This window comes from Fonsecaea monophora, assembly GCF_001642475.1.
Source record: "Fonsecaea monophora strain CBS 269.37 chromosome Unknown Scaff3, whole genome shotgun sequence".
In the NCBI taxonomy this organism is placed as follows: Eukaryota; Fungi; Ascomycota; class Eurotiomycetes; order Chaetothyriales; family Herpotrichiellaceae; genus Fonsecaea; species Fonsecaea monophora.
Window position 1 is genome coordinate 79,370 of NW_019173934.1, and position 20,099 is coordinate 99,468.

The window sequence follows — 20,099 nt, forward strand, 5'->3', positions numbered from 1 at the left end:
TGATTGTATTGCAGGTCGCGTGTGGGCAGAGATCTTCTGAAAAGTTCGTGGTGCAAGTTGGTAAAGGGAACGCGGTGAGGCAGCGAACGCAGGAGGAACAAAGCGGATCAGGTGAAGATCGGTATGCCTGTCCGGCAGCACCAAGCAGTGAATGTTCGGAGCGCTCAGGGAGTGAGAGGCGATCGGATTTGAACGGCTTAAGGAGGATATTTGTAAAGGAGGAAGTGTCTGGATCAGAGTGGATGTTAGACAAAGACATCGACAGACACGCGGTGTCTGCGTGATGCATAATGACTCTGCCACTTCCCCAGAACAAAGGAACATGGTATGACGCTGAATTTTGCGAGCAATCGACCTGATCGATGGATGGATGGAGGTACGGCATATGAGATCGACGTCGTTATTGGCATTTCGGGCAACTGCAACTCGGTGGAGATGGTCAGCTGTATGGTCCCGGCAAAGGAGGACAGTGACGAGAGGAGGCTGCGAGGAGATAAAGAAGACAAACATGGAGAGGAACAAAGAAACACAAGCAGCTGGAAAATAGGAAGAAGAGCAGGAGGAAAGGATGAGCAGAGAGGTTTGTGTTGGCTTGTCCAATCTCGCACCGAGCAGAATGAGTGAGTTTGACCACACAGGGCCGTTACCTAAAGATATCAAACACTTGCTATAGCCACCAACCAAGAGGAAGGAGCCATCTCTGGTATTTGCAGAGTCCTGGAGAGAAGCCAGACAATTCCAGAGACATCTCCCGCCAAAAGGCCAGAGTAAGGAACTTGCAAGGGGTCATAAAAGGAGCCGTCCAAGCAAACCGAAACATCGGGCGGCTGCATTCCAGTCCACATTTCATCGCAATTCAGACGACTGTATCCCTGACAAGTCTGGCCGTGCACCAAACATATGGATAGTTCCTCTGGTACCAGTTGACAAAGGTCTTCTTCAATGCAATTCGCGGTACAGTCGCCCAGCTGCCTCCAAGACAAACATTATGCTTGCCATCGAAGAAATCAGCCGTGTACCCGGGATACAGATCCATGGCTTTGAATCCTTCGTGCGGCGCCAATGGTGTGCTGGTCCATTCCCACAGGCCCCCGAGATCACTCTGTCCACGTAGACGGTCGCCGTTGCCAGTCACAGGCGTTGGATGCCAGTGGCGGAAGGCAACGTTGCGATCGGCCAGTTCGACGAAGAGTTCATTGGGGTTCAAGGGCCTACCATTTGCACTCCCATTGGCGACACCATTCGATTGATGGCCTGTTGGAGGCGTCTCTTCAACACCATCATTTGAGAGATGACTGTCATGGTCAGCTCTGTATCCGCAGTGCATTATCACGCAGACTCACCCGTTCACGGCTGAAATCAACTTGCTGGTCACCTTCTGCAAGACGCTGTCCTGGTTCTCAACGTACTGGTAAAGGCTTCGGGCTTCTTCCATGGTGGGAATGCGTCCATCAGACCATTCCGCGTAGGCCGCCAACTCGTCGTACGAAGCCATCACAGGCCAATCCAGGGCGTATTTGAGAGGAACAAGGCCGTAGACGGTTCGGATAGCCTTGCCTTCGACGAACGAGGGACTGGCCATCTGCAACTCCGAGCTATGGCCGTTCACACCGTTCGTGCCGTGGGTTCCATTGAGATCCGTATCTGCCTTGGAGGCTGCCCACGAGGCAGGGAGAGAATCCTTGTGAGTGGTTTCCAAGAAACGAGCATATTCGCCATTGCTAATCGGGCGACTTTGGGCCTCGAATTCGTGGACAGCCACTGTGCGCGATGGTCTCTCGTTATCCCAGCCGAAGTACCTCTCAGGGCCGGAGTCGTTTTCTGCATCGTCCAATCCAATTGTAACCTTGCTCGCAGGAATGCGGTGCCACTTGTTTGAAGTACGATTCGTGCGAGCTTCAGCAGCGATGGCTTCGAAGTCAGGTAAATCCTGTCCTGGAGGTGGCAGAACGCGCTCACTCTGAAGCAGCATGTAAAGGAAGGTTTCCAAATGCATCGCTTCATGCTCATAAGCAAGCCATAGGCCACGGCTGAGCTTGCGGTCGGTGTAAGCTCGGCCAGAGTGAATGCTGTCGACGATACGATCTCGAACACGTTGCGAATAGTTCAAGATCTCCTCTAATGGAGGCCACGAGTCTGGGATCTCACTATGATCGTGACACACCTCGGGATTGTCCACATCTGAGGCAGCTTCAGCAGCGCATCCTGGAAAACTGGCTGGTCGAGGACCTACCTGGATCGATTCCTCGCTCAAATATGGACATGTAATAAGCCGGATCTGTCGGCTTTGCCTTGGTAGCCTTCATATAGTGGATGTCTAGACGGCGGTCAGATTAAGCCGGAGCAAAATAGGAATCCACATACCTGCGAATGTAGGGATATGGCCCAGATAGAAGATCAAGTCATTTCGGAGTTTGATAGGTTTGTTGAGCAGCTCGTCCCTCGGGACCATGGACCTGGTCACTATATCCCAAGCCGCCCAAAGCTGTCGCCAGTCGTCGAGGGAAGGCACTGGGCTCGCTGCAAACTCGGCCGGCTTGCTTGGGAAATTGATGGTGGCCGGTGACAAGAGATGAATAACTGCGTAGTGCTGTCAGTATGAAAGTCAGTTCACCACCCACAAACTTACAATAGTCGTTGGTCTTATTGCTGTAAGACATCTGAGGAATGAGGCCCGCGATATGCCACAGAGCATCACGGTCCGCTTCGGAGTACTTGAATGCGTCCTCCAAATGAATCTTCTCACCCTTCTCAAAGAAAAAGTCCTTGTTTTTGATCGTCTTCAAGGCCACATACGAAGCCTGGTGTTTCCTCTGGTTCTCATCATACATGCCTTCAATTGACCACTCATCCTGACGGAAAGCCTCATAGCCCAGGATGTTATTGGCGTGAGTGAGACCGTTGCGGTAAAAGCGTTCAGTGACATGCAACGAGTCATTATAGGCATGGAAGACGCGGTCAGGCTGCTGGCACGCGTCGAGTCCCACGATGACAAAATCCGAAGCCGACAACACTTTCTTGAACGAACTGAGGAACTGAGCTGCTTCCTCTCGGGTGAAGTTGCCCAGGGAAGACCCCATGGTCATAACACAGGTCGTCCTAACATCTGTCGCTGATGTCTTCAGCCACGCAAGGGCATCGTCATAGGTACCATGCAATGCCCGGAAAGTGACATGATGAAATGCATTGATGTCCAGTTGGGCAAAGGTCCGCTTGAGCTCGGACAGAGATAGATCCAGAGCATAGTACTCGACCTTTTTCTTGGCCTCCTCGAATGCTTTGAGGAGGATGTTCACCTTGCGGAGGTTCCTATCGGCCATCCCACGTCAGCCTGAACACGATATATCTCGTATGTAGGGTAACTCACCCGCTGCCCAACTCAACGAGACGGGCGCCGTCGGGAATTCGCTCGACAATCTTGCTGGCATGTCTTGTGAGAGTGTCAATCTCGGCGTTGGTGAGGTAGTATTCATCCAAATAGGTGATGTCCTCAAACAGCTTTAGACCCAGTTCTACAATGGTTTAGTGTGTGCCTCAAACAACAAGAACCTCTGTACCGTCATAGAGTAGCAAGGTTGGAAACATGCGCGACTGTCCCTCGGGAGCATTGAGAGACCGCTTGAGATATTCGACCAGGGAATGGTCCGACTTGTCGCTCCTGATGTCGAGAATTGGCACACCAGCAGAAGTATGGGTGGCCATGGTCACGAGGTTGGGGAAAATCGGGTGATCGAGGACGGGTCACAGATAGTATCTGACAGGGGGAAATGTCCAAGTTATAACACAGCAGGGGAGGTACCTAGGTAGAGATGGAAAAGGAGAATCATGACCTTTGAATCCACGGGACATAACAACTCAACATATGCTGGAACAAACGTTCCACTTTTACCCCGGGAATGGTTGGACCATTGGCCAGCCAGGGCAAGTCGTGAAGTTACCAATAGCAGCAGGTCTAAATTTACTCCACTGAACGGCTGAGGCTGTTCTCCAGCCTGTAAACCTGTAAGAAGACGTCCCTGAGTGGCTGTGGAGTGCGGAAACGCGGCGGAATGGTGACGAGCATTCCAGCCTTTGACGTTGTGGATGCGAGGAACACGCATGATCCGTCAACAGACACATGCCACTTTCCAAGACTTTTGAGCGGGGGCTAGCTAACCGCAGAGATTTCACGATCAGGAACGAGGCAGAACGGTAGGTAATTCGAGAAGCACAGCCAGTCTCCAGGCGAACCGCTTTCAGTCCAGAAGGAGCCACAAGGTGGAGGGCGTCCGGCAGTGCTGACAATGACGACACGAGATGAATCCGAAACCCGAGTGGCATATGAAAAATCAGTTGTCTACATCCACTCTTCGCAGGGGCCCTTTTGGTGGTGACGATTATGGATCGGAAATAAGTGGGAAAAGGCTTCCCCCCATCATGTGTGGCTTAAGGCTGGATGGAAGGAGGAGGAAGAGGAGGGGCGAGAATGAAGGAGGGGCAGCGGCCCGTGACCATAGAGACTAAACTACATTGGGAACTCGTAGACGTAGTAGTGCAGATACTAGCGAGCTAGATACTTGGGGTACTTGGTATTGAAGGCTGCGTCCGGGTTTATGCGAAAACGTGAATGGCTGTAGCGTACTTGGGTATTATTGAAACACTCCCCAGGTACCCACAGGCACCTGTAAGCCAGACAAAATAGTTCGGAACAGAGTAAGCCAGGTGAGTTGAGCCGGTCGTGTCATTTGTGCTATATTCCGTAATCAAAGAGTTAGGGTTATCAGGCAGTTAACTACTACCACGATAAGCTATAGGTGACTGGCAGTGGCTACTATACGTAGTAATAATAAAGCGGCATCATTTTCGCTCCGAATGCTCCGGGTCATCAGTCATTACACGGCTACTCGGACTATCTAGAGCCGTTTGCAGATGGCGGGATTGTCCGTGGCTCACGTGAAACCTGGCTTCAACGGGATGGAAGAATAAATCACCGTTAAACTCTCCAACGGCACGACTATTCCAAATACAGTAAGAAAATAATATTCTGGCAGGCGCGCTCTCCACTGCTTCGCGCTGAGCTCCCCGGATTGCATTGAAGTCGTTCATATCCCACTCTCCATATACACACACGTGCAATTGACTTCCCAACGCGTTGATACTCGCATGATAGCCATAAACCTAGTCTTTTTTGTGTATCAGTTTGTCTGATTCTCGTTCTCTCTATGTCGCCCTCGGTTTCGATAATGGTCGCCCGTGCCTTTTCCCATCCCTTTGCTTGACCGACCCGCCGCATCTCCTCCTTTCCATCTCCTCCGAGTCCAAGTCAGCCGTCATGTCGAAGTCGGGCAACCTAGCTGCCCTGTCAGCCATTCTCAGTCCCGGGGAAGCACCCACCATCTACTACGCCGAAGACCCTCCCTACCTGCCTCGAATTCTCGTCTTCTACTACCCCGTGCAAGCGGTGGGCTCTCTGGCATCGACCTCGCGTATTCGAACCACCATCCTCTCAGCAGCCGGGTTCAAGAGTTATGGGGCATTCTCAGTCGCCCCGAATAGCAGTTACTACTCTGCGGTCCACAAGCTACCAGAAGACAAACAAAGAGATGATGTATCCCGCGGGATTGCCTTTGCGCTTTGTCGGTACTTCTCTGAAGTGCCGACTGAGGTCAAAAATGCCATCGCTGAAGAGAACGTGCATCATGGGATAGCGCTGAAATGGGGCCAGACACATGCTGCTCAGGTTACGTGTCGAATGTGCAGAGTCATCAACACCGAGGAGATAGTTGAGGCACTTCGACCATTTTCCAAGGAAAGACCTGCAAGTCCCCAGACACCCACCAGACCTTTAGCATCGATCAGAAAGACCCGGCCATCTTTCCTGCCTCCCGAGGCCGGTAGTCATAACGTTGGTCGCGTGAACCACGCCTTCACCCCATCCAAGAGGATAGCCAGTGGCCACGCAAAACGCTCTCCATCCATATCTACGCAAGCACCGCGTAAGGCGAGCTCGACAATTGACCCAAAGCACTCGGTGCAGCAACTAGAGTCGTTGCGGTTTAAGATGTGCGAGTTTGTGGACACCGAAGACAGGTACATCACCCGTCTCCAAGATTTGATCGAACTCGTCACGAATCAGGGCCGTACACCAAAGTCCCTGAGCTCCAAATTCTCGAGCTCGCGCAATCAAAAGGCCGTGAATGCCATGATTCAGTTTCCCTCTCTGTTGGACCAGATCAAGGACTTGAATCTGGCTTTCCTGGATGATATCGAGACGGCGCTTCACTGTTCCGAAGATGCTGCTTTGACTTTTTTGGATTCTGCACAAGGGAATCCGCAGCTCATCGCCAACGCCAAAGACCCTATGGGTATCTACAGTTTTGCCAAAGTGCTATTGAACCACTTCCCTAAATTCCCCATGCCCTACCGGCAATACCTGGACCTGCATTCTCAAGTCTCCTCGAATCTCGACCAATTTCTGAGGGAAGGTACCACTTCAATCCAAAAGGCCCCGTCCTTGCTTATGGAGCCGGCTCAGCGTATCTCAAGATATGGCCTATACATCGACACTATGCTTCCCCATGTGCCTTCAAATTTTACCGCGGCCATACGAACCCTAGAGAAAGCCCGAAAAATTATTGCTGAGATTTGCGAGATGGAACCTGCAGCATCAACCATTTTGGACTCTCTACGCATCGAGCACGAAGCAAAGAAAAAAGGACTCTCCCCAACCAAATTGCTCTCCGGTCTGACGCGATCCAATGGAACGGTCAGAGAAGCCCCAGCGTTGACTGGTAGTGTCAGGGAAAGAGAAGGGCCTCGCCTTTTTCCCAGCCTAGGACGCAGTCTGAGTCGGCGTCAGAAGACCACCAGGCCTGGTCTATCAAGTATCTTGTCTGAACAAAATCCTGAACAGGTGAACAATGTCCAGCCTAAAACAGATGAGAACAGACCCCTTACATCGTCTTCGGGTGTGTCTTTCGGCTCCGTTAAGAGGCCGCCCACCTCAGGGTCTAGTGTCAGTGCCACGAACCGTTCCACTGCAAGCTCCAGTCCGGGTCCCAATGCTCCTGCTGTTTTAATGTCAAGCAAGAGACGCATTGGTACATCTCCTGCTCTCGCCACAGCCACAGGTAACGTCGTGGCAGCCACTGCTGGCGATGGAGCTCACATGTCTATTTCTTCGCAGGCGCGCAACCTCGAAACCGTGGAGCATTACAAGGCCCAATTGGTACGGGTGGAGGAAGAGAATTATAAGCTCCTTCAGGAAAACGCCGAACTGAAGAGGCTGATAAGGCAATGTACCTGTGGTGGTGCGGTGAGGCGGCTTTGATCAGGTTGTCTCATTGATGGGCGTCTCTCTGGAAAGAATCGCGACCAAAGAACCGGGCTACAGTTGAAGGACAAAAGTGATAGACACAAGCTAATGAGTTATGACGATTGGGTATGGCATTTTGTGTTTTGGATTCATCGACCCCTTTACAAAAGCAATTGTATTTCTACGCGAGCTGGTATGGTACGGGTCTTTTTCTGCAGGCGGGCCTTGTTGAGACAGTGGACAAGGCGCATTACTTTGGCCATCAGAGAGTGTGGCCTGAGGGCTCAGACTATTGGAGTGTGTGCTCGAGCTATCTGACATGGAATTCGAACTGGTCTCGATTTGACTCTGTCTGCCTGTTTACCTCTCGGCCGCTTGCCCAAATGTTCACGTAAATATACGTAGACTTATCCGGTTCTCTCAAAGGATGGCACCCAGCACCGAGACAAGCTAGGGAGTCGTAGCTTGTAATATCTCACCCGAGGCTAGCTATCCACATACATCTATCTATACCTGAGTATATACATACATTGCAAAGACAAGGACAACGACTCGGTCGGTACAAGGACAAGTATATATCTAAGTACTCGGTGATATGTACCTATGTAGGCAGGGACTTGGCTTATACACGACACGCGTCGTTCATTGAGCGATCGAATGATCGAATAATCGAGTAATTGAGGAATAAATTGATTTGTTGATTTGTTGATTTGTTGATTGATTGATGGTGTAATTATGTGATCGATCGACCATCCGACCGACCAACCATGACTGGATTTCCCAAAGAGACAAATCATCTCTATCCCAGACTTTTCTCCCTGCCTCGTTGTCCCAAAGAGAGCCACACGCTTACGCTTTCATTTCATGGCTTGAGCAAAAACACGCCAACTTTTTGCAGACTCCAACACAGATGCAGATCGATACGGAGAATACTTCTTCTCGGCTGCCCCTTTATCCTCCTTCGACCGTCGACTGATTCACTCGTCGTCGTCGTCATCATCATCATACCCTTCGCGAACAGTCGCCCATCCGCTCTGACTCCTCTTTCCGTCTCGTTCCGTGTTCTTCCTCAACGCCCTCGCCTTCTCCGGATCATCCTCGTACCAGCATCTCGCCGAGTAGTCGTCCGCCACGGTAACCAACTGCCCATTCTGATGTACCCAGGCGACCGCAGTGACTTCCTTTCTATGGCCGTTGATGAGCGGCGTGCCCGTGTAGTATATGGGGCATTGGCCTTCGGTGCTGACGTCGTGCAAGGAAGCTGACGCCAATAAGGAATTGGAAAGCACATTGACGGATGAGGTTCGTTGAGGCAGGCGAGGTCGTGTAAAGCGCGACAAGGTGTTGTGGTGAGCGGGAGCTGGGGGGCAACGACGTGCAGATTTGGTCAGGTAACGTTCGTCAGTGGGGAAAATCACCGCACAGTCCTCGCCTGAACCGGCTGCCAAGAGCTCGGTATTCTCGTTTGTCTTACGACGGAGGGCGAGTTTGTCGTAGAAAGAGCCCAAGCGCAGGGAGGGATCGCGAAAGCCGTACAAAGGACCTAGTCCTTGTCCTGAGGTGCGAGCAGCTCGCTGTGAGGGCCTCGATGTCAGTGACATCTCCGGGCATCCACCAAGTACGAGATGAGCAGTTGAATAAGCATAGATGGTATTGTCCCGACAGAGAGTATACAGCCTGGAGCCGTCAGTGTTCATCGTCATGGAAGTCACACCAAACGGCCGAAGTGTCTCATGGCTCTCAGGCTCAAGAGTCGCGGATACTGGCGTAGGTCTGCCAGACCGTTGTTTATATGATGCGCGCATGTCCCATAGCTTTATAATGGCGTTGTGCTCCGAAGCCGTCGCAAGCAAATGTGGACGAGTGTCGCTGATGAATGCACAGGTGGTGACCGCAAAGTCAACCCTGGAGGACAGTCCAGCAACTTGGCGCTTGCCACTCACAAGTTTGAGCTTGTCCCAAGAAGTGTGTGCATCGCGTATCTCGACTTTACTGTTGACCCGTTGGCTGTTGGTAAGAAAGTCAGGCGCGCGTTGTAGAGGGATGATATCTAGTGTTTCTGCAGGTTGGGCACACCGAAGATCCCACAGACAGACACTGCCGTCTCGGGAGCAGGTTGCAAGGACTTGGCTCCCAGAGCCTGGCTGCCATTGCACGCGTTTTATGGATCCCATATGGCCGATCAGTGTGTGAGTAGAGGTTTGTGCGTTCACATCGATTATTCGACAGGTCTGGTCTCCCGACGCTGTTGCAAGAAGTCGATCATCTTGCGAAAATTCCATGTCCATTATAGCATTGTCGTGAGGGTACATGCAGGACTGAAGCTGCAAGTCTCCGGAATTTTCGGGAGACCGTTCCCAGGCTCGGTATATTTCGACTAGACCATCTTCATTTCCAATGGCAACAGATTGTTGATGGTTGAAACTGGCAACGCAGAATGGCAGTGCTCGAGGTTGGACATCGAACGAGGGACTGGTAAAGAGGTCTCCCGGTAGACTGTAGAATTTTGCGGCCTCATGCTGCCAGAGACTGCTCTCGTTACCAAAACGGATGTCTTTTCTTCTCCCTAGTTGTCGTGACAGTAACCCTGTGGAGGTGCTTATGGATTGATATCGAGTTACCCTCGGAGGATATCGCAGCAATGGCGGCAATTCCTCTTCATCGTCGTCGTCCGTCCCCAGGTAGAGAGCATCATCCTCGTCCCCCGTGGCATCTATCACGGCCCCATCTACGCCCAGGCTGCTGGGAAACCCACAGTTGATCTTGATTGGCGAGGACGGGATTGATGATATTGACGTGAACGAGAGCTTTCGCTTCTTGGAGGGAGGTTGCTCGTGTTCGGCCACAGGGATTCCCAAGGACCGGTTACTTCCTAACCGACTGTTAAGATTAACGGTAGAAAGCTCTCGCAAGGCTTTCCGCGAGGTTCGAACAGCCCGCTTTGCATTCTGGAGTCTTGGGGTGAAAAATCGGGTAAAACGGTTTGGCGTGATGGAGGGATTTTTCTTGATACGACTACTTCGACGGGGACTCCTGTTCTCGTTCGGTGCAACTGCAAATGTGACGGTCTCTGACCGAACCGGCCTTTCGGGTGTATGGTCCATGGAAGGAAGCTTGGGTGAAGGGTCCAATGACGATATCCGAGTTCCTTCTGCCCTCAGCTCAAGGAGGACATATCCGTTCTATAAAGTTAACACGCAGAGAGAAAAGTCGGACTGAGGAGAGCAAGAAAGGAAGCTATTGGGTGGCAGGTGGGAAGAAGTATGAGGAGGCTTGGACCTGGAGGATCTCGCGACGCGTACCGAGTAGCGAGCAACGTCCAGCGCGCGTCTTAAATTGATCCACAGCGGGAAGGTCAGCCGGACGTTGGTCGGAGAAAATTTCTCCGCACTACGGAATGCGAGGATTTGATTGGTGGAATCGGATCTCTTCATGGACTGCGTTCTGCCCTTCCAAAAAAATTTCCCCATGATCACACACAGCCCGACCAGCAGGCAAAGATCACATTCTAGGGCGAATCCGGCCTCTTCTGTACGGCGGAATCGTTTATTGCTGATGTCTTGAGACTGGTGAGTCTCCATCGCCATGGTTTCAGCCAAGCGAAAGCCCGAAGATGCAGTGGTAAAGCAATCGAATAAACGGCCAAGGTCCAATTCCGCCTCGAAGGGTGGAACGACTACTGCGGAACAGGAACAGAACAAGACTCCAAAACCGAAGCCTGTCTCTATCCTTACCAAAGAGCAACCTGCTTTTCCTCGGGGTGGTGCGAGCCTACTAACTCCACTGGAGCGTAAACAAATTCGAGCAAAGGCAGCCCAAGATGCAGACACCGAACATAAGCCCTCGCAGGATCTGTTCAGCGACCGAAATGCAAGGGCAGATATTGGGAGTGACGAGGACGACATACCCAGAGAAAAATTGCCAGAAAAGAAACGAGAGAGAAAACACCGCAAAGACAAGAAACAATCAGTGTCCTCAGCATCTGGTACAAACCCAGAGGTTCGAATTGGAGGTCTGAGCTATAAACGGATAACCGCAGGCTCTCTCATACTGGGTCAGATCACATCCATAAGCCCCAGAGCGCTGACTGTGGCCCTGCCAAACAACCTTGTGGGTTACGTGCCTTTGACTGCGATCTCGCCGCAATTGAGCGAGAAGATCCAAGGTCTTCTGGGTCAGGATGATGAAGAGAACAATGACAGTGAGAGCGACAGAGATGAGGAGGAAGACATTGCATTGCCGGGTTATTTCCAACTTCACCAATACTTGCGGGTTGCGGTGACTTCCACAGAGCAAGACAGGGTTGGGTCCAAAGCCCCAGCGCGAAAGCGCATCGAGATGTCGGTCGAACCAGCATTGACCAATATCGGCTTGGATCAGTCAAATCTCGTCGCTGGTGCTGTTGTCCAAGTCTCTGTGAGCAGTGTCGAAGACCATGGGTTGGTGGTTGACCTAGCACTAGAAGACGGCAAAGTGCGTGGGTTCATTCCCAAGAAACAGCTACCTAACGGAAGGTCTTTGTCGACCATCAAAGTCGGCGCTGTCCTATTGTGTCACGTCCTCGAAATGAGCAGCAACAACAAAGTGGTGAAACTGTCAGCAGATCTCACCAAAGCGCCAATCTTGAAGTCTGCTCCCTCCGTGGACACTTTTCTTCCAGGCACAAAGGCAGAGATTCTGATCAGCGCCGTCACAGACGCTGGGATTTCCGGAAAATCATGGGCATGTTGGATGCCACAGCCGATGTCGTTCATTCAGGCTCCTTTAGGGATCGACAAGCGTTCCTTGCTAAATACGAGGTTGGGAAAAAGATTTCCGGTCGACTCATCTGCAATTTCCCGCTTTCGGATGTGAAGAAGCTGGGATTCTCGCTTCTGGACAATGTCGTCGACCTGAGAGATCTGAACGAGGCAGCCCACGAGGACAGTGGGAGGCTGGCGTTATCTTCCACCATCGATGGAGCATCAGTCATTCGCGTTGAGCCTGGACTGGGCGTCTACCTGCAGTTAGACCAAGACAACATAGGCTTTGCCCACGTATCTCGTCTCTCTGACAAGAAGCTCGACACTCTGTCCGAAACCAGTGGCCCGTTCAAACTTGGCTCTGAACACAAGGTGCGAGTGCTTGAATACAACCCCATGGACAATCTCTACATCTTATCCGCCCAGAAGAGTGTGCTTGAACGGCCATTCCTCAGATTCGACGACATTCCGCTTGGTGCGGTGGTCCAAGGCACGATTGAAAAGCTGATCGTCGGTCCAAAAGGTGTTCAAGGCTTGTTGGTCACTCTAGGAGAGGGCCTGGTTGGTCTCGTGCCCCAGATCCATATGTCCGATGTTGATCTGAAGCACCCAGAGAAGAAATTCAGGGAAGGCCAGGCCGTCACTGCCCGAGTTCTGTCCATTGACCCAACCCGGCGCCGTCTGAGACTCAGCCTCAAGAAAGCTCTAGTGAACAATGATCAAAAACCGTGGCTACGCTTTGAAGATATTGAGAGTGGCGATTCTACGGTTGGAACCTTGACTAAGGTCGACCGCCTCGGTGCAGTTGTCAGATTCTATGGCCCAGTCAGAGGATTTCTGCCCGTGTCTGAAATGAGTGAAGCGTACATCAAAGACGCCACGGAACATTTTCGCATCGGCCAGGTTGTTTCAGTAAACGCGATCAGCATCAATGCTTCGGAAAGGCGGTTGACCGTATCGTGCAGAGATATTAATGCATCAACCGCGTCGATCGAGAGCACTCTTGCAGCGTTGCAACCTGGCACTCTAACAAATGGCACAGTCTTTGAAAAATCTCAGAACGACGTCTTGTTGCGCCTAGAAGGTTCCGATGCTATAGCGCGGCTACCTCTCGATCACATCGCCGATGGCTCTCTCAAGAAGCGCGAATCTGCAATCAGCAAAATCCGAGTAGGGCAGAAGCTAGAAAATGTGCTTATATTACAGGTTCTGGCGAAGAGGAGATTGGTCTTGATCTCGAACAAGCAAAGTTTGGTGCAAGCTGCGCAGAATGGCACCCTGCTTCGAAGCTACGAGCAACTTCAGCCTAATGCGGTTGTCACGGGTTTTGTGAGGAACATAACAGAGGATGGTGTATTCGTGGGGTTTGGTGCTGGAATCACCGGGCTCATAACCAAGGCTCAAGTGCCTGTCGAGGCTGAAGAACAACCGGACTTTGGCATGGTCAAATTACAACCTATAACGGCTAAAGTCCTCTCTATTGACTACAGGGGTGCGACGCCTCGCTTTTGGCTTACGATGAGAGAGGCCCCCGCAGCTGAGTCCAACATATCGGATGGAGCTGAGGCTCAGGCGGACTTCCCGAAGCTCGTCGATCCCGTAGATGAGAGTCTTAAAACCCTCAAAGATCTTTCGGTTGGGAAACTCACGAAAGCAAAGATCGTCTCCGTCAAAGAGACACAGATAAATGTTGAATTGGCTAAAGACGTGCAAGGGCGCATCGACGTTTCGGAAGTATTTGACGAGTGGAAGGACATCAAAGACCGGAAGAAACCACTGAGGCAATTCTCTCCCAAACAGGAACTGCCCGTGCGAGTCCTTGGAGCGCATGATACAAGAAATCACAGATTTCTACCACTAACACATCGGAAAGGGAAGAACACTGTCTTTGAACTCACCTGCAAACCAAGTTCAGTCTCAGGCCCAGAGCAGGCCCGATTGACATTACAAGATATGAGGGTTGGATCAACATGGCTCGCTTTCATCAACAACATCTCCGATGAGTGTGTTTGGGTTAATATTTCACCCACCATTCGTGGGAGAATTCGAGCTATCGACATCTCCGACGATCTGTCGCTTGCTGCAAATCTAGCACACAACTTCCCTCTAGGCTCTGCCTTGCGAGTCCGGGTGCTCAATGTGGATACCGAAAAGGGACATTTGGACTTGACCGGACGTTCAGACGGAACGGCGAGCTCTCTGACATTCGCAAATATCTCTATCGGGCTCGTGCTTCCTGGCCGTGTGACGAAGACTACCGACCACAACATCGTCGTCCAGCTTAGTGACCAGGTCGTCGGTGTTGTTGAGTTGATTGACATGGCTGATGACTATGTTGAAGTGAATCCCGGAAAGTACCAGAAAAACGATGTCCTTCGAGTCTGCGTGGTCAACGTGGATGCACCCAACAAGAAAGTCAGCCTGTCAACTCGGCCTTCGAAAGTCCTCAGCTCGTCATTGGCAGTTACTGACCCAGAGATCACCTCAATCGAACAGATCGCTGTCAACGACATCGTCCGTGGGTTCATTAGCAATGTGGCCGACAAAGGTGTTTTTGTGACCCTGGGGCATGGCATCACGGCGTTTGTTCGGGTTAGTAACCTGTCGGACAGCTATTTGAAGGAGTGGAAGGATCACTTCCAGCGCGACCAGCTTGTAAGAGGCCGGGTCATTATGGTCGACAAGGATTCGGGGCACGTCCAGATCAGCCTGAAGGAGTCGGCCTTGAAACCTGACTACAAAGCCCCCCTTACTTTCAACGACTTGAAGGTCGGGGATATTGTGACTGCCAAAGTGGTCAAAGTCGAGTCCTTTGGCGTTTTCATTCTCGTGGACAATTCCGAGAACGTACGTGGACTGTGCCACCGCAGCGAGATCGCCGAGCAACGCGTTGAAGATGTCGGCAAGCTGTTTAATGAAGGAGACAAGGTTAAGGCCAAGGTGTTGAAGATTGATACTGCGAAGCGTCGCATCAATTTCGGCATGAAAGCTTCGTACTTTGGTGATGGGGCAGAAGATGCCGAAAGTGATTCGCAGTCAGAAGATGAAGCCGAGGAGGGTGGCGCGCATCTCGACCAGGAACTGGGAGACTCTGAAGACGATGAGGAAGCAGGATCACAGGATTCGGAACATTCAGAGGACGCTGATGAAAATCTTGAAGAAGAATCTCAGGAATCTGAAGACCACGAGGAAGAGGGCGACGTCCTTGGGGACGCTACGAAGCCGGCCAACAGCAAAGGTCTTTCAGTGGGAGGTTTTGACTGGTACGGCATTTCGGAACCTGCACGAAACAAGCGACCAGCAGAGGCATCTGATTCGGAAGCCGAGGATTCAAGCAAAGCATCTAAGAAGAGGAAGAAGCGAGCACAAATCCAAGTTGACCGGACAGCAGACCTGGATGTCGATGGACCTCAATCAGTGGACGATTTCGAGCGGTTACTCTTGGGCGAGCCCGATTCCTCGCTCCTCTGGCTACAGTACATGGCCTTCCATCTTGACCTGGGCGATGCCGATCAAGCACGGCAGATTGGCGAGCGGGCATTAAAAGCCATCAGCCTCGGTCAGGAAGAAGAAAAGCTGAATGTCTGGGTGGCTCTGCTCAACCTGGAAAATGCCTACGGGGACGACGAAAGCATTGATGCCATATTCAAGCGGGCGTGCGAGTACAATGATCCGCAAGACATCTACTCACGATTAACCAGCATCTATATCCAATCGGGAAAACATGACAAGGCGGACGACATGTTCCAACGCATGTTGAAGAAATTCACCCAGGATCCCAAGATGTGGGTGAACTATGCGCAGTTCTTATTCGACAGCGTCGGTGATGCAGAGAAAGGGCGGGCACTCCTCCCGCGAGCGCTCCAGACGCTGCCCCGATTCACGCACTTTGACGTTACCTTGAAATTTGCACAGCTTGAATTCAAATCTTCCCACGGACTAGCTGAACGAGGACGCACGATCTTCGAAGGCTTGATCAGTTCATTTCCCAAGAGGGTTGACCTGTACAACGTGCTTCTCGACTTGGAGCTCAAGCTTGGAGAAGAGAATGCAGAGCAAGTACGTGGGTTGTTTGAGCGAATTTTCGGTGGCAAGTTGAAGCCCAAGCAGGCCAAATACTTCTTCAAACGGTGGATGGAGTTTGAGGAAAGAGAAGGAGATGAACGGCGGGTCGAGGAGGTCAAGGCCAGGGCAGCGAAGTGGATCCGGGACGCCGGCAAGTAAGTTGGCGAGAAGAAAAATATCAGATCTGGGTCTGGTAAGATCTGGCCTTTGCGGCGGGAGTTCCCCGAACAGCGAAGGACGTATGTAGGTACACGCAGGTGGTGTAACGCATTCCTGTTCATTCTGGTTGGTACAGGGAAAAGTGAGTTCATGGCACAGGCTGCGTAGGATCATTGTGTTCTCTGCGGGCTTCTCCTCCTTTTCTTGTGAGAGGACGACTAGCAGATCTTTTTCCCTTCGCTGCGGCGCCTGTAGTGCCGCGGTGCAATACAAGCGCGGTGCCCAAAATCCTCAGTGTGTCCGACTGCTCCCACGAGAAGCGAGTATTCGCCAAGAGGAAGTCCTTAAGACCAATAGTTGCCCATCAAGACGGATCCATTGTTCCGATCTTCGCTGGACACAATGAAGTCACAGTAATTCGTCTGCCCTGAGTTGCCCTGCGAGCATCGGAAGGAGGCCAAAACGAGGATCGAGACCAGGTGTGGATATTCTTACTCGATGGAACGAAAAGCGAGTAGCAAGTGGACTGAGAAGTTCTCGTTGTTTCTTTTTTCTCTCTCGTAACATCTATCAAGTAATGGGGTGGAGAGAATGAGCGATGAATCAGGAACAGGTGGACAGTTGGACAAGCGGGAAAGTGTTGGCGACGGCCTCGTCCACCACCAGAGCTGAAAGACACTTTTCTTTTCTCGATCTGATGAAAAGGTTCAGGATGAATAATTCCGTGGTATAGAGAAGGAATGAGGAGTTTCTTGGGGGGATGATGTTGCCTGTAATGGCAGGTGGAAAATAATAGGACCCTGGCTGACCTGAAGGGGAGGAACAGTAAGGAAGTGCGGCAGAGCCATGCAAAGATTCTTCCACAAGCACCGCAGGGGTGGGTGGCTTCACAAGCTTCGTTCCTGCTTCTGGTGCCAGGTGGAATGGTACCCAAATTACTGGTGCCAGAGGGTCATAGGCCGCGTGGATTTCCGTTGCAGGCATTTGGCCGCTAATGTCAGTCTTGACTGAGCCCTAGCCAGCCGGAAGCACCCTTAACCACCCCCTTAAATGTGCCTAGCTCCCCTAAAGCAAACAAACCCTGGTTCCTCCGAGTGGCCGAAGGACCCTTTTGTGGTTCCAGGTGGCTCCCAGGTGGCTCCTCCTTAGGCTCCCCAGCGTCATCGTCACCTCGGACCTTCATCATCCCACGACCCAAAGGCTTCGATTTCCAACCCAGCTGCACAGTCCTCGCAGGCATCCTTCGGCGTGGTGCTCGCGTACTGCTGGTTACGCTTACGGCTGGAGGCTAGTTCCGGGAACGCTCCCATTTCCAACCAATCGTCCTCGCTTGATATGGCCGTTCTTCTCTTATCTTCAGCCAGCACACGACATTCACGTCTCTCACAGCACCAGCAATAGTCCAAAACATCAACCCTCCATATCCACGTAGTATTCATTCGCTGAAACCAATCTGCGCCCCGAGCCCCCATACTTGTGCTCCAGTGCTCCATACAGGGCTGCATCATCATGCCATCCATTGCATCTCCCTCTCATCTATCCTTCTCTCTGATATTGCTACCACATCACTTGAGTGTCAGCCATTATCTCTCTACAAAGGCCCACTGAGAGGGCTCACCCGCCTCACCCGCTTCGCACTCTGCTCTAGGCTGCTCCGGCATGCCCCCGAATCCGATTCTCTCGTATGTCGATATTCCTAATAAATACCTTCTACCCAGATATCGCACCCTGAGACCAACCAGCCGACATCGCCATGATGATGGTGCCTCGGGCCTTCGCCCACAACCCACTGGCGCAAAGGCAACAATATATCGACTTCAATGAGAAAGAGAAGGACAGGTTATCATCCCGAAGACAACCGCAAGACACCACCCCTCGACCACCTCCAGCCCGGTCAGCGCTCACTCAGGGTCTTTCTCAAGAGCCATCCGATTCCCCCCTCAGACCCTCTTCAGATCCAGTCAAGATACCTGTGCGGACAGCAGAGAGTCGACCTCGTACTACACCTCGACAGCCAGTCGACTCCTCACAATCTTTGAGACATTTCTCACCTTCAGCGGCCACCTCTCACTCGTTGGAAATTCCACGACGGAAACACTCAGCCCAAGAGATCTTGACATCAACAACTATCCCTGTTCGACGCAAACCCAAGCAAAGGCCGAGTCAACGCCTGCCGGACTGTGACTATGTTGCAGACTTCAGTAAGCTGTTACGGGACGATGTCCCGCCCAGCACTGATGGGAGTCTCTCGGGCAGCTGGACAAACCCACAATTCGAGGGACTGTTTGGAAATATCGATGGCCTTGTTGGAGGGCATGTGATTGCAGGGAGTGAAAGTCTTGACCCTGGCATCCTATCCGCCAGATCGCTGTCGACTGAGTCGATGCCTTCGCTATCTTCCCCCGACGACTTCAGCAGCCTTTCACCCGCGACCCTCAGGTCTCCGTCTGACCAGCGATTGCGACAGATGGCGAGTTCGGAGGATTGCAGCAACGAGCATCCCCTTCTGGCCAAGGACGAGGACGAGGACTTTAGCGGAGCATCGACGCCAGAACTTTTTATTTCACCACCGACAAAGATGAGACGGCGGCAAATCGTACCCAATAAGAGACAGAGCTCGTTCAAATCGAGTCTGACGGCATCCCTTAAAGCTCTCAAGTCTGCAGCCCAAACCGTGTCCGATCTGACTAGCCAGTCTCCACTGGTACAACCAGACGAGTTCCTAACAAGATCTATTTTTGAATTCAGACCCTCCCTTACCGACGACCGACGGCCTCCACCTTCAGACGAACCCCCTTCAGCGGCGCTGAGGAGGTATCTGAACCCAAGGACCTTCGTCCCTCCTGATTCTCCCGCCCAGCTGCATTTCTGGGTCGATGAAAGACCAGTTGCAGCCTCGTCGTCTGGTTCGGACGCTCGGCCCAAGCTCAAGATCAAGAAGAAGTATAGAAACCAGAGAGCCCTTTCTTCTCCCACAAACGAAACGGCCCCATTTGTCGCTTCCAAGAGCCCTGTGTCCCAACTTCCACCTATCGTCCAACTTGCGACGTGTATCCCTTCGACCATCCGCACCGCACACGCTTCTAGTCCGCCAACTTGGCTCGAACCTGACGGCACCCCGAGCAACAAGTTTCGGGCCGCGCAGACCCTGTGGGCTGATCCTGAAAACGGTCTAGAGGAAGGTCAACCGCGGTCACGCGAGCCTCGAGAGAATCGGGATTTCCTTCGAGTTTTTGTATGTGAGATGAACATGCGAAAGAATGGGAAGTTGAGCGAGGATGCGGTGGGCCATGCGAAGTTGTGGTTGCCACCGGTTGATGAGGCACCGAAGGGCAAAGACAAGGACGCAGACGACACTAACAGACACAAGGTCGAAAAGGGCAAGGGGAGAAAGATAGACGCCAGGGAAAGATGGAGGAGTTGGTCGATTGAAGACTTGTAACAATGCCGGAGATGGATGATTCGATGATGTGCTGTTTTACCTAGGCGACGGCTGTCTTGAGAGCATAGAAGCGACACGGAACCCGGTCCCGCAAAGGGACATCTTCACGAATGACGACCGCAAGCGATGATTTCGAGCTATTGGATGAATGTATGCATGTTACGGAGCCAGTCAAGTCCAAACCCCTCGAGGGTGGCGGCAAAAGAAACTGTACAACACGATGGATGATGGCATGAGCGTTTTTTTTGTAAAGCGTGGTTTGTTCTGCAGAGACTCGAGACTTTTTGTTAGAGACTTGCTTTTGTTCCAAAGGGGAAGTTGAAAGAAGCAAGAAGCAAGCTCCACGCACGTACGCAAGCAACAAGAAAAGTTTTGTTGGTGATGGCGCTTGTGACGA

General features: G+C 51.9%; 5 protein-coding genes across 5 annotated transcripts; 3 read left to right on the forward strand and 2 right to left on the reverse strand.

Moving 5' to 3' along the window:
* Positions 1–856: 856 nt before the first annotated feature.
* On the reverse strand, positions 857–3,702 carry AYO21_00746 (hypothetical protein; the record flags this gene model as incomplete). The annotated part of the gene is made up of 7 exons (XM_022650734.1): positions 857–1,295; positions 1,344–2,181; positions 2,234–2,317; positions 2,365–2,580; positions 2,630–3,309; positions 3,368–3,512; positions 3,558–3,702. 7 exons carry the CDS (start codon positions 3,700–3,702, stop codon positions 857–859), a joined length of 2,547 nt encoding a protein of 848 aa, XP_022516737.1.
* Positions 3,703–5,311: 1,609 nt separating this feature from the next.
* On the forward strand, positions 5,312–7,309 carry AYO21_00747 (hypothetical protein; the record flags this gene model as incomplete). Its single annotated transcript, XM_022650735.1, has 1 exon — positions 5,312–7,309. One exon carries the CDS (start codon positions 5,312–5,314, stop codon positions 7,307–7,309), a length of 1,998 nt encoding a protein of 665 aa, XP_022516738.1.
* A 962-nt stretch (positions 7,310–8,271) lies between these two features.
* Positions 8,272–10,398, reverse strand: AYO21_00748 (hypothetical protein; the record flags this gene model as incomplete). Its single annotated transcript, XM_022650736.1, has 1 exon — positions 8,272–10,398. The coding sequence occupies one exon, from the start codon at positions 10,396–10,398 to the stop codon at positions 8,272–8,274; it is 2,127 nt and encodes a 708-aa protein (XP_022516739.1).
* Positions 10,399–10,879: 481 nt separating this feature from the next.
* On the forward strand, positions 10,880–16,260 carry AYO21_00749 (hypothetical protein; the record flags this gene model as incomplete). Its single annotated transcript, XM_022650737.1, has 3 exons — positions 10,880–10,915; positions 10,985–11,889; positions 11,955–16,260. The coding sequence occupies 3 exons, from the start codon at positions 10,880–10,882 to the stop codon at positions 16,258–16,260; spliced, it is 5,247 nt and encodes a 1,748-aa protein (XP_022516740.1).
* Positions 16,261–18,013: 1,753 nt separating this feature from the next.
* On the forward strand, positions 18,014–19,702 carry AYO21_00750 (hypothetical protein; the record flags this gene model as incomplete). Its single annotated transcript, XM_022650738.1, has 1 exon — positions 18,014–19,702. One exon carries the CDS (start codon positions 18,014–18,016, stop codon positions 19,700–19,702), a length of 1,689 nt encoding a protein of 562 aa, XP_022516741.1.
* Positions 19,703–20,099: the final 397 nt, after the last annotated feature.